A 25,797-nucleotide genomic window follows, 5' to 3' on the forward strand; every position below is an offset into this window, starting at 1 on the left:
TCTCCCCTCCCACTGGGAATGAATCCACCCCCATTCTGTACATAGCCTCTCCTGTTGGTCTCGTTGAAATCTAGTTTCAGATTTTTAACTCTCCACTCTTGCTGGGGGTGAGGGCTGTCTCCTCCCCTCACTCGCTGGGTGCTGGACCCCCGTGTGGCCTGGGCTCTGCCTTGCACTATTTCCCCTCCCTGGCCTGGCGGCCCCTCCCCCTCCTTAAAAGGGGCAGGTTCAGGGGCCGGGTGCTCTCCCTCCTTCCTATGCACCCCATCCCATTTGCACAGCTGCCCAGGTACCCCCAACAGCAGGGGGGGGGGTCCCAGGGAGGGGGTAGCAGGACCAGTCCCTGTATCTATTTAAAAAGTGATGTAATATATTGGGGAGTGGGGAGGTCGGGTTGCCCTGGGCCTCATCTTAGCATTTCAGGTGATGGGGGGAGCTCAGGGGCTGGGGGGAGGGAGAACTGGGGCTTAGCACCAGGGAGTGAGGACACTGGCCTCCCCTCCCCACCTCGTGGCTTTTCCAGTCAGTGCCTTAGGGGGGGAGACTATCTCCCCTCTTCTGTTCCCTCCCCCTCCCCCCACCTCGGGTGTAAACGACAGGAAGAAATAATAATAATTTAAGATTCGCACTGGTGTCCACCTTTGGTTCTTTTACTGGGGGGCCGGTGGGAGGGACGAGGGGTTCTGAGGCTGGCTGCTGGGGTGGGGAAGGGTTTCGAGGTCAGTGGGTCTGAGGGGTCCCAGGAATGCTGGTTGGCCGATGGGCTTCAGGCAGGGGCTGCTGCTGCTGCGCCTCCCTCTGTGGAGACCCCTTCTCGTCCAGGTCACTAGTGAGGAGGGAGGAGGCAGTGGCCAGGTCACCGGCCCTCTGTTTTCACAGGTGCATCCCTGCCACTCAGCAGATTCAGCTCCTATTCTTGACCAGCACTCCAGCTTGAGCTAGCCCACAGGGCACACCAGCCCGGGCCCTGCTGCAGCCAGCCCCTCAAGTGGAGGCCCCGGCGCACGTAGGTGGGCAGGAAGAGCAAAGCCAGTGGTGACCCAGTGTCATGCCTGGTCTAGGCACAAACTGTGCCCTCTGCTAACCCAGATTTACCATCTGAGTCTACCGGACAGAAAGCGTTCCTTCCCTGCAGCCCCCAGAGGTTCCTTACTGCCCCCTCCCAAAGCCAGGGCCCTGCTCAGTGCAATGTGCCCACACCACTGCTCTCTTTGCAGCCCTCCAGAGGCAGGCTGGTTGTTCTCAAACCCAGCACCGCCCGTCATGGGAGCCATGTCCCCAGTGCTTTGGCCCTCTGCTCGCTGCTCGAGGGGTCCAGCGCCCTCCTCCCTAGAGACCCCCATCCAACTCTGGCCTGAATGACTTTCACCTCTGCTCACTCTGCGGCAAACTCCCCTGTCCCCAGCCTTCATCCACCCACTGGCTTCATCCAGGCCTCTCCCCCTAGTTTAAATCCCAATCCAAACTCACTGCCGTGGAGTGGTTGATTCTGATTCCTGCCCGCCCTACAGGACAAGGAGAGTGGCCCCTGTGGGCTTCTGAGACTGCAGCTCTTCCCAGGAGTAGAAAATCCCCTCTGTCTCCCTTAGAGAGGCTGGCATTTTCAAACTGCTGGCCTTGTGGGTATCCTGCCTCCTGGCCTGCTAGCTCTTCCCCCTCCCAGCCCCCACCCCGACTCTGATACTTCCTCAGGATACAGATCCTGGACCACCGGGCCCGTCCCCCCACCCCCCAGCACCTGTGGGAGGTGTCAGCCCCTTCTCTTCCCCGAGGCCACATCTCACACACGTCCTAAGGACACCTTCGGTCTCTCCCTGTCTCGTCCTTCCCCTGACCTGACCAGAAAGCCCCACCGAGGAGACCCTGAAATCCCGTTCCCAGGGAACATTGGCCATGGAGAACCACGCAGCGGTGTGCCCACTGGAGCCGATGGTGTGACTTTGCAGGTCAGCTGACCCTTTACACACCCTGCAAATCCCTTCAGCTCCAGTCAGCTGCTTTGCACACTCCCCATGGCAGGTAATTCTGCCCCTACCACCCACTCCTTCACCTTTATTCCACTCCCAGCCACCCGCACCCCAGCAGGTGTCCTGGCCTCCTAATCCCCAGAGAAAGAGAGGCCACCCAGCTGGGGCAGGCTCCACTCTGTTGGAGGGACAGACAGTGCACCCTTCCCCCTGCCTCTCTTTCCAAGGCCAGCCTAGCCTAGAGTCCAGACCCCTTGCGTCCCTCCATGGGCTTTCTTTCTCAGCTCTTAAATGCTCAAATCTTGTTGTTACTATTTGCATCCTGTTGACATCTCGTTGCTATTTGCATTCCGTGGGAATCTTTGAGACTGTGGTCTTTGGGAAGCAGAGTGGCAGGCCTTTCTTACAAAGCACTCTGCTAGTCCAGAGCCCTGCCCCTTTTCAACTACGCACCCCTGGGTGCCCTCCACACCCCTCAGAGGTCTCAGGTGGAACCAGTTCTCTCTCCACAGGCCTAGTCCCAGGCATGGGTGTCCCTTGTCCAACGGAGGCCACCCTGGCCTCTCCTGGACTCTGGCAACCTCCTCTCTGGTCGCCCTGCTTCCCACCCTGCCCCCTCTCTGCCTGAGCTTCCTTATCATCTTGAAAGAGAAAAGGACGACGTGTCACTCTGCAGCGAAGATCTGATGGCAAGTCAAGTCGAGCCTTTTGGTCTCCATCTTGATTTCCAGCCTTATCTCCCAACATTCTCGAGGTCCCCACCCGCCCAGACAGACACACGCAGACACACATTCTCTCTGTTTCCCCCTTAGGCTCTGCTCTCTCCCAAATGTCTCACATTCTTCACCCTCCCTGACTCTCCCCCTGGAATGCCTTTCTCAGCTCCTTGGCCTGAGCAACCACCAGCTTGCCCCTGAAGCCCAGTGGCTCCTTTACCCCTTTTCTACGAAGCCTTCAAGAATACACCCCTATCCCAACTGGCACTTCTCTCCCAGCTCTGCAGCAGCCAGACCCTGTCCTGCGCCCTTACTGGGGCTCTTCCCCCCCCCTCCCCTCACCTGGAGGGAGAGCTGGACTGGGAGGAGGGGCTGCTGGTTCTCTCTGTTTCCCATGGTTCTGGGAGCGTGGGCTGCAGTAACCATGCCATCTCGGGCTCCTGTTTTGGAGCTGCAGCCAGCCATCGCGGGGCACTCTCCTCGTCACTGGAGTCCCTGCAGAAGTCTCCCACTTCAGTGGCCCCAATGATCCCTGGTGGGGGGCGGGCATTCCCACTGTCCCCCTGGCTCCAGAAGACTCACAGCTCCAGGTCCAGGTGTCCCTGGTCAGAGAGGACTGACGTGCACAAGGAGCAGGTGTTGCCCAGAAGGCGGAAGCAGGGGGTACAGAAGAGGCCTGGGGGAGACCCGGAGGAGAGGGAAGGGGATGAAGGAGTTACCACCCACTGTGCCCCCCCTCTCCCCCAAACCTGGGGGACCTTCCTGGTCCACACCAGGGAACCACTTGCATATGAATCCTATTTCTAGGGGAGAAATTTAAGGTAAGTGTGGTGGATATGCGTTACCTGGGGGCTCTACTTAAATGAACTCCTACAGTGTGGAGGAGAGGATGTCAAAGGTAAGAAACAAGGAAATCCACAGGAAGGACCACCTTCGAGGGCTGTATGCCAAGGTGGTGAATCTGGCAGGCAGAAGCATGCTTCCCTGGGGGGCTCTCACCTCGGCAGCCTGGGGTGGGGCAGGACACGAAGTTCTCCATGTGCCTCTCATCCTGGGGCTGCTCACAGGCCAAGCAGTAGAGCTGGTGTGACCGAAAGGGGCTGAGAAGAGGAGCCAGGAAGGGACACCTACGGAAGCCCCCCAAACACTAAGCCGGCCAGTCCAGCCAGCCTAAGAAACTGGGAGCATCTCTCCACTTCCTGGAACAGCCTCCAAACATTGGGTAGTCCTTCCTGGAGTCTAACCCCCATCCCTTTGAATTTAGCAGCAACCTGTCTGTCTCCCAGTCCTCCCCCTCTCCCTCATTTGTTCACCCCCACCCCTAATAATACCGATCCTTCGTTCTCCCTCCCTCTCAGACCATGAATACCTTGGGACACACACCTTGTTGAACCAAACCAAATCTTTTGACACTTAGGGAGGACAATGGTCCATCCCTGCCTCTAGCTCTTTCTCAGTTCCCTCTCAGCCCACCCTACTGAAGAACTCGGGGGCAGGAGAGTGGGTTCACCGGCGACCCAGCAGCTCTACGACGCTCCCTGGGTCCTGGTCAGTTGCACGCCGCCTCGCTGCTCGGCTCAGGGTGGACAGCAGGTTGGCCCGACGGCTCAGAAGTATGCTGTACAAGTAGGAGATCCTCTCCTGGGAGAGGACAGGCCAAGAGTAGGTTCTACTTGGCTCTCTGGCCCTAAGCTCTGTCGGCTTGGAGTGTCTTCCCTGCTCGCTCCCCTTGGCCTTCTGTCCAGCACCTATGGACCCCTCTAGGCTAGGCTCCAATGGCCTTTCCTCTGAGAAGCCTCTGGACTCTCTCAGGTGGAGGTCGCCCATCCCTCCCTCTGTGTTTCCAAAGCCCCCTTCTCTTCAGTCTTTAATAAAGGTCACTTTTGATTGGAATGTCTTATGGGAAGCCTCCCACAGCAGCATGGGCTCCGACTGGATCTGGTCCATCCTGTCATCCTGCACGGCGAGTGGCAGGTGGCCGGCGCTCAGTAATCGGGTAGTGAACGCAGAAGCAAATGGCAAGTTGCCATCCACACCTGAACGTGCCACCACCGCAGGCCACCTCCGTGGCTTTACTCAGACCCTGGGAGCAGGCTGTCTCCGGAAGCCCTGCCCAGAGAGGGAGAGGGAGAGGGACCAGCCCCTCTGGGGTCCAGCCAGCCGCTGCTTCAATCAGAAGGAGAGATGGCCAGCTCGTCAGCTGAAGGACTTCAAGTTCCCCAAAGTCAAGGTAGAAGGCCACTCATTTGGCAGCCTGGGGAGGGGGGGCAGGGCCTGGCTGACCTCTCACCTGCTCCCGGGAGGGGTAGTAGGAGGCACAGATGAGCCGCCGAAGCCGACTGATGTAGGCACCAAACAAAGTGACGAAGAAGCACAGGCCGTACATGCTGCCTGGAGCAGAGCAGGCACAGTCAGTCTTGCCAAGGGCACAAGGACCAAACCAATCCCTGGCACACCGTCCCGGGATCCCATGCCCGTTCCCCCAGAGCCCTCAGGGGGTGGGGTGGGGTTGATACCAATGACTACGTAACCAGTGGGATCCGGCTCTGAGGGCCGCAGGAGGCAGCGCTGAGACAAGATACTGATGTTGCCTTGTTGCAGGACATCAAAAGCAGACACGAGATCGCGGTAAATCTTCCCGGTGTAGCCTTCCCCTTCCACGCTTATGGAGACCAGCACCGGGCCTGGGACAAAGACGCCAGCCGTGTGAGGGTGAGGGACGCTCAGGGCAGTGGCCCGCTCCAGCCTACAAGTCAGGGGAGTGGGACTTGGGGTGCCCCAAGTGGTGACCCTTCCTCTGAGAAGCCTCTGGACTGCCCCCAGGTGGGGTCACCCACTCCTCTCTCTGTGTTTCCAGAGCCCTCTTTTTTTTTCATTCTTTAATATAAAGATCATTTCTGTGTGGAATGTCCCATGGCGAGCCTCCCACAGGAACGTGGGTGAAAGCATTAGCCTGCTGTGAATCAAAAAGTCTAGAAATATCACACGATGTGAGGTTTAGCTGTTTAGAAAGCCAGAGTAGAGTTTTTGGTTAGCTGCGTGCACCAGCCCCCCTCCCTTGCAGTAAAAATTCCTTTTACGCTTAATCAGTAGGGATGGTCCTCTACCTTCGGGATGTAGTAAGCAAGGCCATTAAGCCAGCCAGCCAGGCATGAAGCATCCCCCATTTAGATAAGCAGTGGAGCATGGTGCTTTGCGGATGGTGGTCCGGTAAAGAACGCATGCCAACGTAACCCTTGGGAAAGTGTATGTATGGATCATCATTTCCTGTGATCAGTGCAAAACCTGCTCTTGGTCCCATAGTTTGGGGTGTATCGCTTGTTAGACTTTCACTGGATTTCAGAAGCAGTTTGGAGGCAGCAAACCTCACTGTTTCCTTCTATCCCGTGCTCGCAGAATAAACGTCGGAGTTTTTCTAATCGTTCTGGTCTCTGTCTTTGGATGAAACAGCAACAGGCAACCCCCACCCCCACCTCCCACCCCCAGGCCCTTGTTCCCAGAAACACAAGCAACCTCAGCCCCTGGCACCCACGACTGGCCCCCTGCTCCGGCTGGATGGCACCGGTGCCTGTCTGCCCAAGCCGCCAGCTCTGAAATGGCTTTAACACTTGCCTGCCTCCATGACCCACCCAGAAGCACTTCTTTTAAGACATTTGCTGAGCACCGGCTGGGTGGCAGGCTAGGACTAGACGCCTTGTTTTGTTCTCCTCTGTTGGCCCTCTGGTACAGAGAACTGGATTATCATCCCTGGTCCACGGCACACTCTCAATGAGCCACCAGACCCTTCACATCCACAATCAGATCTCTTTGACGCCTTAGTGCAACTCATGGTTGCTCCCATTGTCGTCTTAATTTTTTCACGAGGAAATGGGAGCTCTGACAGATTAAGCAACTCGCTGAAAGGTCCTTACCTGCGACAGGACAGAGGTAACATTTGCACCCAAGGCCCTCTGATGCTAGAACGTGTTTTTTTTAGATGGTTATACCCTCGAAGTGGATGTAGGTGTTACTTATGATTTACTAGTTGGAAGAGGGGCAAAACCAGAGGCTGATGAGTGACAGGGACATGGGGACCGGTGGTCCCTCCACGGTTAGGGGTGGGAAAGGGAAGATGTGGGAGAGGCTAGGGGGGAGGCAGACCAGGGCTAGGGGCCTTCCTGGGGTGGCACTCACTGCGGGCCACAATCTCCCCCTGCAAGTGGTGCCGGGCCAGGTCGAGGACCCAGAAGACCGTATAGTCCAGGAAGACCAGAAGCAGCACGAGGAGGAGGTGCTGCGTCAGTTTGAAGATGGCCAAGATGTAGAGAATCCGCTCCCAGCGGGACAAGAAGAGGGAGCCTGCGTAGAAGCCAGACAGTCAGGAGGCGGTCTCCCCATTCTCCCGCCCTCTGGACCTCTGCTCATGGACAGGGCTCCCGACCCGGGCTCAGTCAGGATTTCCAGACTCCCTTCTGGAAAAAGGAATGCAAAAGAAGTCGGGGGACCCACAGGCAAGGGAGGTAAGCCCTCTTCAGGGACCGAGGGTCCCATGTTAGAGGTGCAGGCCTGGCTTCTCCCTCTGGGCCTTAGAGGCCCGTTCCCAAAACTCGGGAGTCCTCTCCCCAGGAGCGCTGAGTCCCTTCGCTGGGCTCCCTGCTGGCCAGACTCCTCCTGCCCCAGGTTCCAGCTTCTCCTCACGGTCTGCACTTTCTGCCCTGCTCCCTACCCAACTCTCAAACGCACCCATCGAGCGGATTCCACTCATGGAGGCCCTGCAGGACAGGGTAGAACTGCCCCTGTGGGTTTCTGAGACTAGAACTCCTTAACGGAGTAGAGAGCCTCATCCAGCCACTCCAGTAGGGGGCTAGTGGTTCGAACTGTTGATCTTGCAGCCCAACATGTCATCTAGGACGCCACCAAGGCGCCTCTCCTCACCCAAAGCCCCTCCCCCCCCCATTCTCCTTTCCTGCTCCACATCTACTCCCAATCTGGACAGCTGGACATCTGGAATGCCTGCAGAGGTAGCACCTGCCCCTTCTCGCGCTCCTTTCCCCTTCCGACTGGGGTTCTCCAGGGGCAGGGGTTATGTCTCCCTCTCAACCTGACATTTCCTGGACACCTGGGCTGTCTGCCTTCCCTCCAGCTCTGCAGGTGTGAAAGGATGGCAGGGCAGGGCCGAGGGGCGGGAGAGCTCTCTCCCTGCTGGCCTGGGCCCTCACCTGGCTGGATGTAGTGATTGGCCTCGTGGATACTGAGGGGCAGTACTGTGGGCAGCCCAGCCTGGGAGCGGACAGCCTCCATGCGCAGGAATTGGCTGGTGATATAGATGTTGTCAAAATTGTCCCAGTGCAGGTAGCAGTACCGGTAAAACAGGGCTCTGGTGGGATTGGGATAGGGCGCACGTGAAGCTCCTGTTCTGCCCCGGGGCCAACCCCCACAGGGCACTCCATCCCTTCCTCCTTGCAATGTCACCCTCCCAGGAAGCCGCTGGGATGGCCTAACCCCCCACCCCCCACCAGGAGGGGAGTCCGGGATCTCCTGGCCAGACCCGAGGTGGCCCCTCACTGAAGGTAGAGAAACAGGAGCAGCAGGGACGTGGTGTAGCCCATCAGAGCCAGGGTCTCTCGGACACGGTACAGCTTCAGGCTGACGGCCTCCTTGAGGTCCAGAGCTACCTGAGACAGGCTCTGAGAGGCATTGAGAGTCACAGAGAAGTGGTGGGTGGCTGTTATATTGAACTCAAATTCCTGACGCACCCGGTTAATCAGCTTCATCGCCGCTGGGGTCAGCAGGTCCCGAGGGAATGTGAGCAAGGAGCGTTAGAAGGGGGCAGCGCTGCCCTTGGAGAGGGGTGAGGGGCAGCCAGGAATCCCAGCATGGGGGCCTGTGGACTGACTGCTACCTATTGGTGCCACCAACCACACCCCCAGCCCCTGCCCATCTAGATGCCCCCCCGAGATCAGTAAATGAATCCCTGAACTGATCTCAATGGCCTGCCCTAGGTGTAGGGGCCCTGGGTCTGGGCCCTGGGCCTGGTACCAACTCCTGCCTTTAAGCCAAGCTGCCGGGAGGCTCCCCCCTCCTCACTAGCTTCTGACTCCCAATCTGTCCATGTGGGATGAGGCCTGCCTTGGTCACCCCCCCTCCCCCAGGCTGTTTCCCCTCCTGTCTGGCCACAGCACTCCCTCAGGGAAGAGGCAGTGGGGGGAGGGATGGAGCTAGAAGTGGGTGGACTCACGGACTCCAATGTTCTGGCGCAAAAAGGGCTGGATGTAGCTGGGGATGACACAGAACACCTGGACCACTGAGAACAGGTGACCAAGGGGTGACAGGTGCTCAGATAGGCAGAGGGTCAACTAGACCTCCCAACTCCAGACACACACACACACACACACACACACACACACACACGCTTTCAATGGGCCCCTTTAATGTTTTGACCCTCCCGATGTCCAATGTCCCTTCCTGTCCCCCCACCCCACCCCCGGCAGTGGTGGCCTTATGTGGACCCCAACTCATGAGGACCCCATGCGGCAGACAGAACGGAACTGGTCCATACGGCTTTCTTATAGGAATCCCTTTGGAAAGGCAATTGCAAACTCACTGCGGAAAAGACTGGAGTCTTTTCCGACTCACAGCGACCCTACCAGACAGGGTGGAACTGCCCTGTAGGTTCCGAAGACAGTAGCTCTTAACTCCAGAGGGCTCTGAAGTTGTGGCTTAGCTTTAGAGGCGCCTCCAGGTGTGGGTTGTACCGCCCAGATTTCCCGGACTAAGAGCCTGCTCCGTGCTTCCAGCCTCTCCAAGACGCCCCCCTCTCTCGATCGGCCCCACCCACCAACCCCTGGGTTTGCTCACCGCTGGCCAGGCCGCACAACACCAGTTTGAAGGGCATGAGCGCGTAGCACAGGTGGTAGGCCTGCGGGATGACCCTCATGCAGTGGTCCTTGGCCTCCTCGAAGATCCCCGAGCACTTGGAGTACGGGCTGCCCAGCTCCGAGTTGCACACGTCGCCCATGTGTAGGAGCCAGTGCCACACATTGCGCAGGGCCCTGGCTGGGGATGACAGGGCCGGGGCTGGCGCCAAGGCAGCATCTTCTCAAGGGACTGGGGAACACCCTGGAGACCCCGCCCCCGCCCCCACACCACCCCCCATAAGGAAGAAGGCAGTCCAGGGCTCAGCAGTGCTGTATTCTGGGAGGTGCTAGACAGCTCCCAGGGGGGACCAAAGAAGGTCCTGCCCAGACAGCAGGGGTGGGGGGGTGTCAGGGTCAGGGGTATCGGGAGAGACTGGGTGCATTTTATACCCTGTCCCGGCAAAACTAAACAACAAAAGCAAATATGCTGACCCACGTGTTTCACACCGTCCATGATGGACCGGAAGAACTTTCGAACTCGGTCGGCCACTGCTTTGGCCTTCTGGGCAATGGCTTTAATCTTGTTCAAGGCGCCTGCAAGGCATTGAGCAGGGGGGCAACTATAAGTCCCACTGCCTCTAGGGGCTGGTGTCTCACCGTAGCCCCTGGGCCAGGGAAGAGAGAAGGGCTGCCACCCTTGAGCCGGAAGCTTGGGTGCTGGAGCCTGGGAGAGTGGGGGAGACCAGATCGAGGCTGGGGGTGCAGGGTGCTAGGACCAGAGACCCCAGGCCAGGCTTCGGAAACTTCGAGGTCGGGACCCAGGAGTGCAGACTTTAGGGCACATAGGAGGGACAGGGGGGGTGGGGATATGGGACTGTGGGAGAAGGCAGCTTACTGACAAGGGGCTGCTTGGCCTGCTCCAGCACCTCGGCAGACTGGTTCAGGGCCAGCTCGGCCCCACAGGCCACAGCCTCACTGGCCCGGGTGAAGTTATGCAGGGTGTTGGCACAAGGTCCTTGCAGGACCAACCCAAAGGAGACCACCAAGAGCAGTATCTGGCCTTGCCCTGAGGGAGATAGCGGCATGGACCAGAACCCCTCTCCTGCCCAAGCCCACGGACCTGCCCCGGGTACCATCGTCCCCCCTCCCCCCAGGTGCCAGGCTCACTAGAGAAGGCCTGGGGCAGCAGCAAGAGGACAGTCACTCGGACCTGGCGAGAGAAGCCCATGCCCAGGCTAAGGAAGGCGGCCAGAGTGAGGGTGCCCACCAGGCAGCCCCAGGGGCTACGCCCTTCCACCAGCAGTTCCAGCAGCCCATAGGTCGTGGCCAAGGCCAAGCCCAGGAGGAAGGCGGCCACGCTCCGCACCACGGCCCGAGTCATGCTAGGCTCCTGGGCCCCCCAACGGGGCACAGCTTTCCTCATGACTTGGGGCATGGCTGCCGAGACCAAAAGTTTGCCTGTCTCCAGGAGATGCCCATGAGGTTCTGTGGCTCTTAAAGGGTCCCGGAATGTCTCACCCACCGTATTCTAAGATTCCAGAGGGCCTTTGCTGTGTCTCTCCAGAATTCCCTCAGCCAGTTCCTAAGGACTGAGGAGGGGAGAGGTGGGTCTCGACTCCCCTTCCTTACCTGAGCCTTCGGAGCAGAGACCGGAGGACACAGTCTATGGGTGAGGCAAGGGAGAAGGCAGCCCATCCTTTCACGCACCAGAGCCTCGCCTCCAAGGAGATCCCTCCGGAGACTTCCGGGAAGAGAGGGCAGATCCCAGAGCACAAGGATGGTCAGCCGACTTGATCAGAGTGGAGCGGAGGGTCCAAGAAGGAAAACACCCCACACCAGTGAGTCCCAGTCACCCCAGCCCCCAACCTTCTCACCCAACCCCTCTCATTAACCCCAGCACTCCCTCTCATCAGCCCTGTCCTCTCCTCTCCCTCCCTCACACCTGCCCCTCTTCCTCCAAGTCCTTTGTCTCTCCCAGAATCCTCCAAGTTTCCTGCCCCCTCCCTCACCCAGCCCCTCCAAGCTAGGAAGCCCCTAACCCTAAGGAGCCTTGGCCCAGGCAGGAGAGTGGGCTGTGGGCCCCGCTGGGCTAACCCTTTGGCCCCTCAGTGGTGCAGAGGCTCCTGAGCTGGGTGCTGCCAGCCCCCTGTAGCCGATTCCTGCAGCGCCAGCCAGGTGAATTTCCTGTTACCGCCGTCCTGCTTGGGGCAGGCACTGGGGGCCTCCTTGCCATAGGTGAGTGTGAAAGCGGAAGGCCGGGATGGGCAGAGGTGGGGCCCATCTTCTGACCTTTGGCCTGACTCTGTGTCCCTAGGGCTCTTTCAGCTCCTGGTGAACCCCATGAACATCTACGAAGAGCAGAAGCTGGTGGTGTTATACGGCTTGGTGGGTGAGTGCCGGCATGGCCAGGAGCACTCTAGGAGCCTGGGGAGCACAGCCCAGGCCTGGCTGCCCCTACTGGCGTCTGAGCACATGTCTGCTCTGAACCGGAACATCCCCGTGGCCTTCGCCTTGTCCTGGGCTTTGTGGGGAGAGACCCTCCATCAATCCTGGTCTTTCAGGAGACTCCTCCATGGGAGGAGTCTGGTATAGTCCGAACCCAGGGCCATTCAGAATCCCCCTCTCCCCCAGCCTTGGGGGCTCTGTTGCCCGCTGCTCCTCTGAAGAAATCACTTGTTGGTATTTCTTGAGGCACATGCTGCTGATTCTGAGATGCCAAGGCCGGCAAGCTCCCAGCCGGCGTGGAGTCTACATTCACTCTACCAGAGAAGGCTAGAGGATAAGTAATCAAGCACCTGATCATGCCTGGTGGAAAGAAGCCCACAGGGGGCTGTGATAGAAGGCCACCTTAGCTTGAGTGGTTGGTCTGAGAACGAGGTGACCTGTGAGTGGAGACTTTGGACCCAGGGGGTCCAAAAGAAAGCCCTCCTGCCGGTGGTCTTCCAACAACCCAAGTTTATTTATTCTTCACGGAGCTGGAAGTTGCCAGGTCAGGGGATGCTGAGGTTTGGATCAGTAGGCAGTTCAGTGAGCCCACCGAGAAGCCAGGCTTGTGCGCAGGCAGCCGGTTGGAGCCTCTTCTTCGGGCTCCACACCAGCTGCAGGAGAGCCGGTCATCACATCTGCACACAAGGACATCAAAGCTGCAGAAACTAGACCAGGGCTCCCGTCCCCTGTCCCCTCTTTTTAGACACACACATGCACACGTGGATGGCAACAGCGTTTGCCATTGCAACACTCTTGACGTTGTTCACTTAGCGATGCCCGTGGCCTTGTGGTAACTATCCCGTCATGTCTCTTGTTAAGAGGAAGGAAGCTTTCCATAAAAAGACGGATCCTGTATGATCTCACTTACAAATAGAGAGAAACTGAAATGATTAGGGGTTCCTGGGGGGTGGGGGGGATTTTTAAATTTTTTTATTTTTTGGCCTAGGCGTATTGAGTTTCTGTTAATTGTGGTAGAATGATCTGGAAAAGAGTAATGAGGACGGTAGCCCAACATTGAAAAATGTCGCCAGGGTCACTGTGTGACCCATGGAGAAATGGTTGGACTGGTACACGCTTTGCTGGGGGTATTGTCACCATAGAAGAAGAAAACGAGTAAGTGGCTTTTCCCAGGATCCCCCACACGCCTCCCCTCAATGGGCAGAATGGCACCACGTGCCCTTAGCTAAGCCTATCCTGGAATGAGCATCGTTGCCAGCTTATTGAATGGGCCCCTTTCTGTGGGAGACCAACAGGAAACGACTTAGTGGTCCCTGGCCACTGTCTTCCAGCGTGCTCGCTGTAGATGACCTATCAGTCAGACCCTGAGCTTTCCTGATGTTTTCACGCAGAGTTGCTTCAGAAAGGAGGATGACTTACTCGCAGGGAGTAGAAGGTCCGATCCAGTCTTTCTCCAGATTTAAGTGGCACCTCCACCCCCAGCATCTTTCCTCTCTCCCCTTGCAGCCCCGCCCAGCCCTGGGCTTGATCCTGGGGTAGAGAAGGGGGCCTGGCTAGTGTTTTCACTCCCCCCCCCCAACTTCCTGCCCCTTCTGGCTATTGAGGGGACTGGAAGAATTAGAGGAAAAGGGACAAAGTCTTAAGTCCCTGGGGCCCTGGTGACTGCACTGCTGGTGCCCTTGTGGCAGGCACCTCAGCCTTGGGGGGCTCTCTGGGTGTGTGCATGCCCCTCGAAGTGCCTGCGTCCTGCTGAGGGCAGTGCACTTTGGCTGAGGTCAGATGAAGCCCCCTTAGCTCCCAAGAGCCACCCACAGCCTTACTTCTGAGTATCTCCCCTGAATGGCCTGCCCTCCTGGATGGAGAGCCCCCCACGGGGCAGGGGAGTGGGGTGGTCCACCACTTGCCCCAGAGGAAGTACACACTCCTTGTCTCTCCAAACTAGGACAGTAACCCCCACCGCCACCCCACCCCCAAGCTGCTCTCTCTTCTGCCCTCAAAGGCTGTCTGTACAGCTCCCCAGGCAGCAGGGAGCAGCCCCTCATCAGGAGGGACCCTGCAAGGTTCTGTGGCTGGTCAGGAGTCAGGGTGGTCCCTCCTAGAGTAAGGGACCAGATTTAAAGTGGGACACCATTGACCGGGGGGTAGGGGTGGTTCTTGATTAAAAAATTTATCTGTATGGACCAAATAGACCGTTCCCTACATGCCTTCTTTCCCAAATTCGGGACTTTTTTAAAACGCCAAAAATCAGGACGTCTGGTCACCTTATCATAGAGCCCCTCACCCAAAGTGAGGAAGGGGACACCATCCTTCCCAGGCCTTTCCCAGGGCTGCCTGCTCACCCCTTCTCCGCCCCTTCGGAAACGCTTCCTGTCGGGGTCGAGGGGTGGGAGAACTCTGCTCACTCTAGAATGCAGGGCACAAGGCACCGTGTCTTGTGCTCAGCTTGAGCCCTTGGTTAGACAGCCAAGACCAGGGACACGGCCCTTTCAACGTCCTGTTCCACCACGGTGAGGTTTGGCAGCTCCAATCTAGCCCCCGGGGCCTGGGCAAGACCCGACCATTACCCTTGAACAAAAGCCAAGCTGTGTTTGCAAGGAGGAAGGCTGGAAGCATTGCTGGGTGGCACCAGACGAGGTTTGCGACAAACCTGCATGACTGGGTGGCGCCAGCCATGTGCGGAGCAGGGAAGGAGTGCTCCTGGCAAGGAGGGAATGGGCAGGGCAGGTTTGAGAAACAGCAGGAAGGCCCATGTGGGTGGGCGTGGTGGACAAAGGGCTGAGGGGCATTTCTTCAGCAGGTGGGCAGGGGCCGGAGGCCCAAGGGATAATAAAGAGGGAGGCAGGAGGGCACTGGATCTAATGTCTGTTTTGACAAGCTCACCCAGGCTGCTGCTGCGAACCTGGAAGCACGAAGGTGGCCAGAGAGGAGGAGGCAGGGACGCTCATTAGGCAGCCCCTGCCGTCTGTCCTTATGGGAGGCGATGGGGCTGGGCGGCAAGGACAGTGGGACGAGGCGGGGCTGGGCTTTGCTTTGGCCGTCGTGCGGGCAAACACACCATGGACACGGCGATCTTCTGGGTCCCCTGAGCAGCTCAAGCTGTTCCTTCAGCCTGGAATGCCGCCGCTCCTCCTAACACCACTCACCCATCCCCCAGGCCTGGCTGACACATCATCTCCTTTGTCCAGCCTTCCCGGCCCCGCCCCGCCCACCGTGAGGAGATGCCCACTCCCCCCTTGGCGCTTCATAAGCACCTCCCTTGTGCACTTAGCACATCGTGCTCTAGTCATTTGTTTACCCATCTGTCTCTCTCCCTGGATTACAAGCTTGTAGGAGCTCCCTGTCTCCTTGCAGTGACCACAGAGACGCACACACTTGAAACTACACACACACACACACACACACACACACACACCAGGCAGCTTGTGATTAAACCAACATAGGGGCACAGGTGGTCGGTGCTCAAGGTCTCAGAGCACAGAGAGCAGGGGGAGGCTCTGAGCACCAGGGTCTGTTCCCAGGAGCTTCCTCTTGCTCCCTCTGCCCTCACAGAACCTCGGTAAATCTGAAGCCGGCATAGATCACAAGAAGCTGGTCCGCTTCCCCAACACAAACGTGCACACACACACACACCCCAACCACTGACCATCCTTTTTTCAACCTCTAGCCTTCTCCCCTGCTGGCTAGCAGATGCCAGTGGCCAGGGATGCCCTGCACATGGCCGTTGAAGGGACTCAGTGAGGAACGAGTGGCTGATGGGCCTACACGGTCTATTAGGGTCAGTAGACAGACACGAGGACCAGGGTGGCTGCTGGTGGCTGCGGAGCACGTGTGTAAGGTGGGTGCTCCGGTCGACCTGGAGGATGAGGCAGTTCTTCCTCACTCCAGCCTGCCCTCTCCTGAACAGGCTTGGGGGCCGTGGGCTGGGGGACCTCCCCTCACATCCGCTGTGCCAGCCTCCTAATACTACCCAAGATGCTGGGCAAAGAGGGCCGGCTCTTTGTGCTGGGATACGCCTTGGCGGCCATCTACGAGGGTGAGCGTGTGTCCCTGCAGGGAACCATCCAATGGGAAGCAGGCCCCGGGGAAGGGGAGAGGATGGGGTGGGGGTAGGGGCAGGGACTGGGTTCGGATCCTAGCTGCTCTAACTCGCTGTATGCGCCTGAATGAGTTCCTTCCTGGATCTGGGGGCTTTCTTCATCGGCACAGTCCGGCCAGGGGTTTAAAGGACATGGTCTCTCACAGGCTGCATGACCCCCACCATTCTAGAAGGCAGTCACTACCCAGCGAGCTGGAGCTGGTTTGAGAAAGTAATGGCTCCAGGGGGAGGCAATCCACCAAGGTCTCTTCCCCCAGGGCCAGTGGCCAACCTGCGTTACAACCTCAATGAGGTGATAGCATCGCTGGGCTGTACCGTGGAGCTGCAGATCAACAACACCAAAGCGGCCTGGCGCACCTCCACCGCTCCCCTGCGGGCAGTGTTCAAGGACCTGCTGGTCAGGACCTCCATGGGCAGGGGCTGGGGTCCCCCTCCCCAGGGGCTGGTATGACTTGAGTGGGGAACTAAGGCCCCAGGCTTCCTTTTCCAGTGGCGCATTTCTGCCCGACTGTCCCCTGTTCCGCGACACTACCTACCAGGAGCGCTAGCTCTAGTCCCGGGGGCAGCCTGACATGTCCCAGACATAGTTCCAAGCAACCGGCCAGGCAGTCTTCTGGACAGCGGCCCTAGAATGTCTGGAGATGGAGGTCCTTGGCCTTGTGGCACTTGAAGGCTAGGGGACTGAGTGTGGACACTGGAGATGGGGAGCTGGAGAAATGGGGTGGAGGGGCTTGGAGATCAGAAGCACTGAGAGGGCAAGGTAGTCTGAGAGATTAAGTGACAAGGGGTGAAGTCCAAGGATCAGTGGAACCAGGGGCCGGCAAGGAGCTGAGATAGGAGTATCCGGGAGTCTCGGGGTGGGCAGAGCAAAGGCATATGGGGTGTTGGGATGAGGCACCTAAGGAGAGAAGACTGTCAACAGTGGAGAATCTGAGGTGAGCAGCTGAGTCTTAGGGCCTAGGCACCCTACGGGCCGGGGTCAGAGCCCCCAGCTTGACTGATGGAGGAGGTGGGAACAGGCTATTGGAGTGCAACTTCACGACTGGACTGTAGGCTTTATTCATCCCCGCCTCACCGAAACCAGGGCAGCAAAGACTCTCTGAAAGCGGAGACTGTCAACATCTCCAACTCCTTTGAGGACCTCGACACTCAGGTCCTGAGTGAGGCTGGCTTCAATCCGGAGGATGCCGCGGGCTCAGAGGAGACGGCCATGCCCAGACAGGCTCGCCGGGGCCCGGGCTCCGGCAAACCCCTCTCCTCCCAGAAGATGTTTGAGCTGAAGACCAAGCTGCGCTGCTCTTGTGCGAGGTGTCCCTGGGCAGGGGGTGGGGGCAGGCCTCTGGTCACAGTGTGGGGATCTCAGACACCCCTGGTCCCTTCCTGCAGACGTGGTGAACAAGGCCATGTTCAGCTGCCAGCGCTGGTTTGACCGGAAGCACCAACAGTGCCTGCAACGTGTCTGGGCCCCGCTCTTCAACCATCTGCTCTGCCTGCCTATGAAGTTCAAGTTCCTGTGTGGCATCACCAAGGGTGGGGCTGGAGGTGGGGGCGTTGGGTCTGGGGGTATGGGTGTGGCAAGAGAGCAACGAAATAGAGTGTGGGTGGCCAACCCTCACCCTCAGAGCTCAGCAATCCACTGGGTGGCATGGCCTGGAGAAAGTGCTAGCTTTGTCTCTGGGCCAGAAAGATGGCCATCCTAGGGGCACCTATCCCACTGGGAGCTTCTCAGGCTTTATGCGTGGGAATCAGGGAGTGGGGCGGCACACGGAGGGAGGAACTGCCCCACAGGTGCCAGCTGTCCTCAGTCATGGCCTGGTTGGAGACAGGTGGAAAGTCGGAGACTCCGAGGGCGGTGGAGATGGTGCGGTAAAGTCATGGCAGAGGAACAGGAGAATGCAAGCAAAGAATGCAGGGGATCACGGGAGGGGAGGCAGACCAGCTGGGCCCAGGCCCTGTAGCAAAGTGGGAGAGGCCCCTGACAGCCCCACTGCCCACCAGTGATGGAACTCTGGTGCCGAAATCGCATCCCTGTGGAAGGCAACTTTGGGCAGACGTACGACACGCTCAACCAGTCTGTTCATAGTCTGACAAGGGAATTTTCTGCCAGTATTCACCTAAAAGTAAGAGTTGGGGAGCACTTGAGGGTGGGAGAGGGTGAGAAGGCGAGCGGACAGCAAGCACGCCAGGTGACAGGAAACAGGTGGCTGGGTGCCAGGGACAGGGACATGGAGGATGGGGCTCTGAGGTAAGCGCAGGGTTTGGATGGCAAGAAGAGGGCCGGGGTTGAATGGGAACGTGTGGGCCTGGCTTTGGCACGGAAGGGTGGGTCCGCCAGGCAGCATCAGTAGATGCAGGGGTGGGGGCGGCCAACAGAAAGACCACTCCGGAAGGGCTGTCAGGTGGCTGCCGAGGAGAGGCAGTGGGGGCCCGGGCTCCACGTGCAGCGCAGGGTGTCTGTCCGCGGGCCCACCAGGAGCAGCGGCGCGCTGGCGTGCTGGGCCTCAACACCAGCTGGAAGCACGTGAGCACGGAGGCTCGGGACTACGTGCGTGCGCAGGAGGCCCAGCTGGAGTGGACCCTGGGGCTGCTGCAGGTGCTGCTGTCCTGCACCTTCCTGCTGGTCCTACACGCGTGAGTCAGCAGCCCCGGCCCTGCCCCACTCCCCCGCCGCCGGAGTGCCCTGCCCCCTGCCCGGGGGTCGGGGAAGCACCCACCGTGCCCACCCCCCTGAAGCCAAATGTTTGCTTTGAAACTTTGTCGGTTTATAAAGTGGAGTTTCATTGCTTACCAAAAAAAAAAAAGGGAAACAGGGGCCTTCTGCGAGAAGAGCCGCGCGCGCGTGTCCGCCACCTTGAAAGGGCGGCCGCCTCCGCGCACGCACCCTCTGGCCATCTTTCATCCCTGCTCGTTTTGCATTCAGCTCGGACCTTTGATTCTTCCCCTTGCCCTTCATGTTCCCCTCGGCGCTGACTTTGTGCCATTTTTATCTTCCAATTCTGCTTTCATTTTCTCCCGCCAGCTGCGTTGGCAGCGACTTCCCTCCCTTTGGACCAAAGTCCTGCACCCCACCCGGCGTCCAGCGGGGCTGCCCTGGGCCTTGCTCTCCAGCCCCTGCTGACCTCTGGACCCTCTGTTTCCCGTCTCCACCCCGCATGCCTGAGCTGGGTGGGCAGGGGCTGGGCACGGAAGTCCCAGGGGCCCTTACTTTGCTTCCGTTTGTGGGGCAAGAGCGCGGGGGGGCCTGTGATAGGACAGAGAGGAAAGAGCCAGCGTCCTGTCCTCAGGAACTCCTGGTCCAGCTGGGGAAGCAAGAGCAGACAGACAGACAAAACGCCCCCTGCCCTGACAGTTGTCACTCAGAGGGCTCTCCCCAGGGGTTCCCAAGGACACGCCTCTGGGCGGGTTCAAGCCCCCCAGCTTCTACCAGAAGCCAAGTGCTTAGCTGTTTATGACCCAGGTACTGGACACGAGGTCCAGGTGTGAGAGCTGCCCAGGGCAGAGCTCCGCCAGCAGATGGGAGCCCTGGTTCACAAGAAGGGGATGTTCTTGGGCAAGCATCCTGGCAGAGCCTGGGGTGGGGGACTGTGCTGAAGGTGGCCATGGCTGGACCCATGGAGAGCCTGAACTGGGGCAGTTGCAGATGGAACTGGGACAGGGTGGAGGCGCAAGGCCAGGCTAGGTCGGAGGTTAGGGAGCCTGGGTGCGGTGGGACGTGGCAAGAAGGTGGCCTGAGCAGAGAGGGAGAACAGGATCACTGAGGCAAAAGGCAGCCTGGAGGCTACTTCCGCCCGGCAGAGCTGGCCAGTGGGTGTGGCCAGTGGGCGGGAGGCCCTGGCCACGAAGCACCGGTCTCTCCACACGGGGGCGCGCACAGTCTGCGTTTGCATTTATGGTGCCTGCCAGTTTAAAGGCAAAGGAGACTTTCCCTGGGTTCCAGAAGAAACAGCGTTTCCACAGCGTGTATAGCTGAGTCCATGCCATTTCCCACAGCCACCTCTGACAGCTTGCACTGCTTCTTCAGGAAACAAGCCTTCCGCAGGACTTTGGGAGACACTGGGAGGATGGCTACCCACACACACACACACACACACACACACACACACCCCTGCACTCACCCACAAACACCCCTATGCCTCTACACACACTCCCACCCAGCCACACTCAACCACCTCTACCACTCCACCCCCTACAGCTCACCCCCTTACATCCACACCCATCCACCTCCACAAACACCCACCCACCTAGACCATGCTTCCTGTCCTATACACTACACATGCGTGTGTGTGTGTGTGTGTGTGTGTACACACTGTAGTGCTCAGGGGGAGCCAGGAGGGCAGGGGTCTGTCAGAGAAGGAGCTGGTGGTTGGGGATGGGGTGGCTTCAGGGGGCCGCCTTCCAGGAGCGATTCTGCAGGCGCTGAAGGCATCCACATGGGAGCCCCTTGAAAGGCTGTCGTTCCCATCGTTTCCCCTCCGACATGCACCCTGGAAGGTCCATGCCCGGGCGGCCTTCCCTTACCTCACACGAGGACTCCTGACCCCAGCAGGCTGGCACCCGGGTCCCCTGGCCCTTGTTTGTCTCCTTGGTTGTGTGGGAGGGTGACTTCACTGTGTGGTGCCCGGCTGGGGGAGCAGTCTCCTCGCTGGCCCTCCCAGCACAGTGCCTGGGCCCTGGGTGGGGCTGGTGGTGGGCGGTGGACAGAAGTGGAGACCCACCCCTGTCCATCCATCTGCAGGTCCTTCTCCTACACGGATAAGTATAACAAGGACATCCGCTTTGATAATATCTACATCAGCACGTACTTCTGTCAGATCGATGCACGCAGGCAGAAGCTGGTGAGTGGGCACACGCTGCCCTGGGTGCACCGCAGCGTCCTGGCTCCAGGGGGGGTGGGGAGCAAAGGGCCTCTGGGCCACCTCCCTGCCTGCTTGCTTCCTTGCTCAGGGCAAACGGACGCTGCTGCCGCTTCGCAACGCTGAGAAGAAGGCGGTCATCTTCCCCTGCAAGCCCACCATCCAGACCTCTGAGATGAAGAATGTGGTGCGGGGGCAGGTCGGGGGGCGGAGCGCCACGCAGGGCAGCGGGCGGCAGCGGTGCCCAGTCCAAGCCGCCTGCTCCTGGAGCAGGTCAGGGAGCTCCTGGAGTCGGTGCCGGTTCTGCTGCTGCTGCTGCTGCTGTGTGGGCTGGACTGGGCTCTCTACTCCATCTTTGACACCATCCGCCACCACTCCTTCCTACAGTACTCCTTCCGCAGTGAGCGTGCCCCCCCACCCCCACCCCAGGGCTCCTGACCCTCTTGTCCAACTCAGGACCCCAAGACACTCCACTACACACACACCCCCCAACTTCAACCTCTGTGCGGCCGCCTCACCCCACATCTCCCAATTTCATCTCCTCCTCGGTTCCCCTCCACCAACCTGCTCGGGGTCAAGTCTCACACTGGTGGCTGGCCCTGGGGGCCTCCGGCGCCACCCTTTGCACCTACAATGGGGAGGGTGGGGCTCAATGAGTGGAAAGTCCTGGGCAGCCAAGGAGTAGCTCTCTGTCAGGACCCCTCCCTGACATTGGGCCCCCGGCCCCCACAGGCAGCCATAAACTGCAGGTGAGAGTGGAAGGGAACTCCATGCTCGCCCGCCTCCTCCGGAAAACCATCGGGGCCCTCAACACCTCCTCGGAGACGGCCGTGGAAACCAACAATCTGCGTGAGCCAGGCCACCCATAGGTGGGAGGGGGCGGGCGCCGGTCAAGAGACTCCAAGGTAAAGTGTGAGGGTGGGTAGGTGGGGTGCTAGGCCTGGCGTGGAGAGACGGGCATCATGGGCATGGGTCTGGCTGCTCAGAATTCAGGCAGGCTTGGGGAGTGGAGGATGGGATCAGAGAGTTCTACCTTCTGAAGTTCTCTCACTAAACTTGGGGCCGTCGAGTCCTTGCGGACTCACAGCGACACCCCCTGGGGGGGTTCCAAGACTGTAACTGTTGACCGGAGTAGAAAGCCCAGCCTTTCTAGAACCCGAGGAGCTGCTGGTGGTTTCAAACTGCCAACCATGAGGCCTGCAGTGCAATGCTTAACCCCTACACCATCGGGGCTCCACGAGGGAGCAGCACTATCCACAGAGCTTCCTGCCGTGGTACTCAGGCCCAATCTGTGCCTGGTGGCCACCATGCTGACAGGGGGCCGGGCAGGCAGAGAGCAAGGTAAGCCCAGGCGTCCCGGTGCTTATTTACTAATCGGTGGTAAGCAATTCCACACGGGTCCACCCCATCTCGGTGCAAAGACGTGATATCAAACCCATGTTTATCAGTTTACCGCAGATTGGTAAACACCGGGAAGCCTGTACTTGCCTTGCCCACTGGGCACTCTATCCCTGTCGGGGACTGTCAACGTTGAAGAGGCTTAGGCTCTGCAGGAAGGGGCTCCTGGGGGGCTGGGGGGCTGTCGCCAGCAAAGTCGAGTCTCCGACGTGGTGGGGAAATGTGAAATTGTTCACTGTAGAGCCCTAAGTAGACACAAGGAAGCCTGTGCTTACCTCGTTTGTTGGCTGCTCCCGTACCAGGCAGGCAGGGGGAGAGCAGGGCCATCAGAGGAGAGGCCTGCACATCCCACTGGGGCAGGGATCCCACCCTGAGCTGTCCTGTCCTCCAGCTGGGCCTGACCAGATGGCTGACAGGCCTGCTCCCACCCCCAGCCTGCCTGCCCCAGCCAGAGAGCCTGGATGCCAAGGCCTACCTCAGGGCTGCACTCCCTACAGGCCTGTTGGTGTGTCTCTGCCTACTCCAGGCCTTTGGCTACCGGCTCCGAAGGGTCATTGCGGCCTTCTACTTTCCCAAGGTATGCCCTCCCCATGTCCTAGTACCCCTGCACACCTCCCTGCCTCAACCACATCTTTTGAGGGGCCTCCTTTCTCCCCTGCTCCGTCGCTGTGTCCCTGCCCTCAGAGAGAGAAGCAGCGGATCTTGTTCTTCTACAATGACCTGCTGAGGAAGAGAGCGGCCTTCACCAAGCTGAGGAGGGCCGCCATTGTGCGGCGAGCCCGACAGCAGAGGACTCCGGTAAGCCCAGGCCTGTCCTGCCAGCCCCCAGCTCCCAGAGGACTGCAGGCCAGGGGTGTCTCACGTCAGTCCACCTAGCACCCAGAAAGGCCCCAGGCCTCTTCGGGGTCCATGAGTCTTGGTGCGGTGCATGCTAAGGGCTCCAGGCACCCAGCCCCATCTTGTTCTTGTACCTCATGAGCCGGCTTCAGTGGCCAGACGCACCGGGTTGCTGAGCAGTGTGGAGACACAAGGAGTCAGGCTTGATCCGGTCAGAGGACAGCAAGAGGGGCTCACCAGAGGTTGGAAGCGGGGGACCCGGTGCAGGCCAGAAGTTCAGCACAGTGCAGAGGCTGGGGTGAAGGGCAGGTGGGCAGGGACCGGCAGAGCTTCATGAAGCAGGGCACATGGTATATGGAAGGAGCACCGAGTTCAAAGAACCAGTTTCCTCCAGTCCACCCTCCATCATTAGCTTGCATGACCTGGGCCATGGTACTTACTGGGTCTGTTTCCTGCTCTGAAGAGCAAGCGGGGAGACCAGCTAGTTTGGTCTCTGGAGAGCAGTATGTGCGGTGGGGTGGTCCAGTGTGGGGCTGAGAGCCCAGGTTTGAATCCTGGCTCCTCCCTTTACGATGGCAGCTGTATGACTGTGACCCATGTTCCTTACCTCCATGGCTTGGTTCTTCCCCTCTACAAGTCGGGGTTCCCTTCTCCACCCAGCTGTTGCAAGGATCAGATGGCACCATCCCACGGTGTCCGTCGGTGTGCAGCAAGCACTACAGGTGTGGCAGTTGTTACCATGTGACCCTGGCTTAAGGGTCTGCATCCACAAGCAGCACTGTTCTCAACTGACAGATGATGATGAGGAGGAAAACAGTACCTGCCTGATGTGGTCACCGTTTGAATTGCTCTACTTACAGTTCTTAGCACGGGGCTCAAGGTTGTACCCAGAGGGACACAATGAAGGACAGCCATTTTTATTTAACCCACCCCTTAAGGAAGCTCCAAAGGGGGAGAGGCTGTGTTTTGCTCACGTTTTGCTGCAGTGCCTAGATCCTAAGGGCCCCCATAGAACACAACAGGGACAGAACAGATGTCTCATGTGACAACACACATGCTGAGAGTGTACGACCCAGTTCTGAAATAAGCTGGCCTTCCAGGGACACGTGGAAATGTGAGGGACACTTGATTCAGGCAGAAGGTAGAGAATGTACAGAGACCAATGCCAAGGGCAGGGAGCTTCCTTGGAGAAAAGCTCACAGAGGAGGCAGCATTCAGGGAGGGGCATGGTGGGGCAGAAGGAGCCCCTGGCCCTACAAATGATCCAGTGCTCAGCTACTAACTGAGAGGACAGTGGGTGGGATGCCTCAGGAGAAGGGCCTAGTGGTCTGCTTCTGCAAGGCCACCCGCAGGAGACCCATTAGAGCATGGGTCTGCCCTTCGGTTGGAGCCACTGATGGTGGTTTATTTAAGGTAGACTAGAGGCTAGGAAGGAATTCGACTCTGGAAAGCTCTAAATGCCAAAGCCAGGAGTTTTGCCTTTGTCTGCAAGGCAGTGGTGGCCCCTGGAGTTTCTGGAGGGAGGGAATGAATGGCCTGATAAGGGTGGAAAGAATGCCTGGCCATTGTGTGCAGAGAGGGAGGACCCACGGTGACGTGTACTGACCCAGGCTAGTGATTTCAACTCCAGGGACCTGGGTCCAAGCCACCCGATTGTTCTCTAGCTAAATGCCTTTGGCAAAGTCATGTCCTCTCTCTGAGATTTGCCGTGCTCACCTGGAAAGCGGGGATCGCCAGAGTGATCATCTTATCTGTCCTAGTCACTTGTCAGCCCTACGGTGGGAACCAAGCAAAATTGATTTCCGGGAAAGGGTGTGAATGGTAGTTGCTGCTGTTGGCTAGGGAGCCCAGGGCTTCCTTCACCCACTCTCCATCACCTGAACAGAGTTGGGGAAGATCACGCTCTACGGTCCATTCCTACCTGCCAGCCCTGCCCCTTCCGGGGGTTTTCTCCTCTTGCACCGGCTTTCAGCAACACGTGGGCCTTGTCAGGCCTTGACATTTCGGAAAAGCACTAGTCCGGGCCTCCTAGATAGGCGTTTCCCCAGCTGGCTCTAATCTACACCTTCCTCATCTTCCACCAGCGCCACCACCTGGTGGACACCTTGCACCGCCGCTGCCCGCTCCTGCGCCGCTGGCTGCGCCGCCGCTGCGTGGTGTGCACCGCACCTGAGACGGCCGAGTCCTACGTGTGCCCGACGTCGGGCTGCGCGGCCGTGTACTGCCGGTCGTGCTGGGTGGACATGCGGCAGCGATGCCCGGTCTGCACACCCCGCGAGGAGCTCTCCTCCTCCGACTTCGGCGACAGTGACGACGACGCCGCCTACGCGGAGTGAAGGGCACCTCGCCCACTCCCCGAGCTCGCCCCTGGCTGTGGAATAAAATGCCTCGCACGCTCCTCCGGGTGCCCGCCTCCCGCGGGGTTCCGAGCCTGGGGGTCTAGAAGCCACCTTGCGTGGCGGCCGGGAGGGGCAGGCCCGCCCGGAGGGGGGCGGGGACCCGCAAAGCTGCCCGGGAGGAGCCGGGCACGGGCGTCGCCGGGGCTCGGTCCAGCTCGCCGCGGATGGACAAGAGGCTGGGTTGCACGGCGTGGGCGGAGCCGGCCTGGTGGGTGGAGTTTCCGCGGAGGTCCCGGCGCGCGGCGGGGCG

General features: G+C 59.2%; 2 protein-coding genes across 2 annotated transcripts; one reads left to right on the forward strand and one right to left on the reverse strand.

The window, feature by feature from the left end:
• Positions 1-720: 720 nt before the first annotated feature.
• Positions 721-10,954, reverse strand: DCST2 (DC-STAMP domain containing 2). Its single transcript, XM_004714750.1, has 15 exons — positions 10,687-10,954; positions 10,415-10,585; positions 10,012-10,113; positions 9,521-9,718; positions 8,901-8,966; positions 8,228-8,441; positions 7,882-8,039; positions 6,857-7,021; positions 5,200-5,367; positions 4,974-5,074; positions 4,194-4,324; positions 3,683-3,810; positions 3,266-3,359; positions 3,026-3,178; positions 721-826 (listed from the first exon to the last, which is right to left on the reverse strand). Exons 1-15 carry the CDS (start codon positions 10,952-10,954, stop codon positions 721-723), a joined length of 2,223 nt encoding a protein of 740 aa, XP_004714807.1.
• A 342-nt stretch (positions 10,955-11,296) lies between these two features.
• DCST1 (DC-STAMP domain containing 1) lies at positions 11,297-25,557 on the forward strand. The gene is made up of 16 exons (XM_004714751.2): positions 11,297-11,357; positions 11,629-11,754; positions 11,834-11,908; positions 15,869-15,997; positions 16,318-16,457; positions 17,145-17,361; positions 17,447-17,590; positions 18,059-18,180; positions 18,534-18,691; positions 20,796-20,895; positions 21,005-21,100; positions 21,187-21,313; positions 21,646-21,762; positions 22,746-22,888; positions 22,996-23,109; positions 25,233-25,557. Exons 1-16 carry the CDS (start codon positions 11,297-11,299, stop codon positions 25,482-25,484), a joined length of 2,121 nt encoding a protein of 706 aa, XP_004714808.1. The 3' UTR covers positions 25,485-25,557.
• Positions 25,558-25,797: the final 240 nt, after the last annotated feature.

This window comes from Echinops telfairi, unplaced genomic scaffold (genome assembly GCF_000313985.2).
Source record: "Echinops telfairi isolate 266 unplaced genomic scaffold, ASM31398v2 ScPeMD7_7425;HRSCAF=8463, whole genome shotgun sequence".
Lineage (NCBI taxonomy): Eukaryota > Metazoa > Chordata > Mammalia > Afrosoricida > Tenrecidae > Echinops > Echinops telfairi.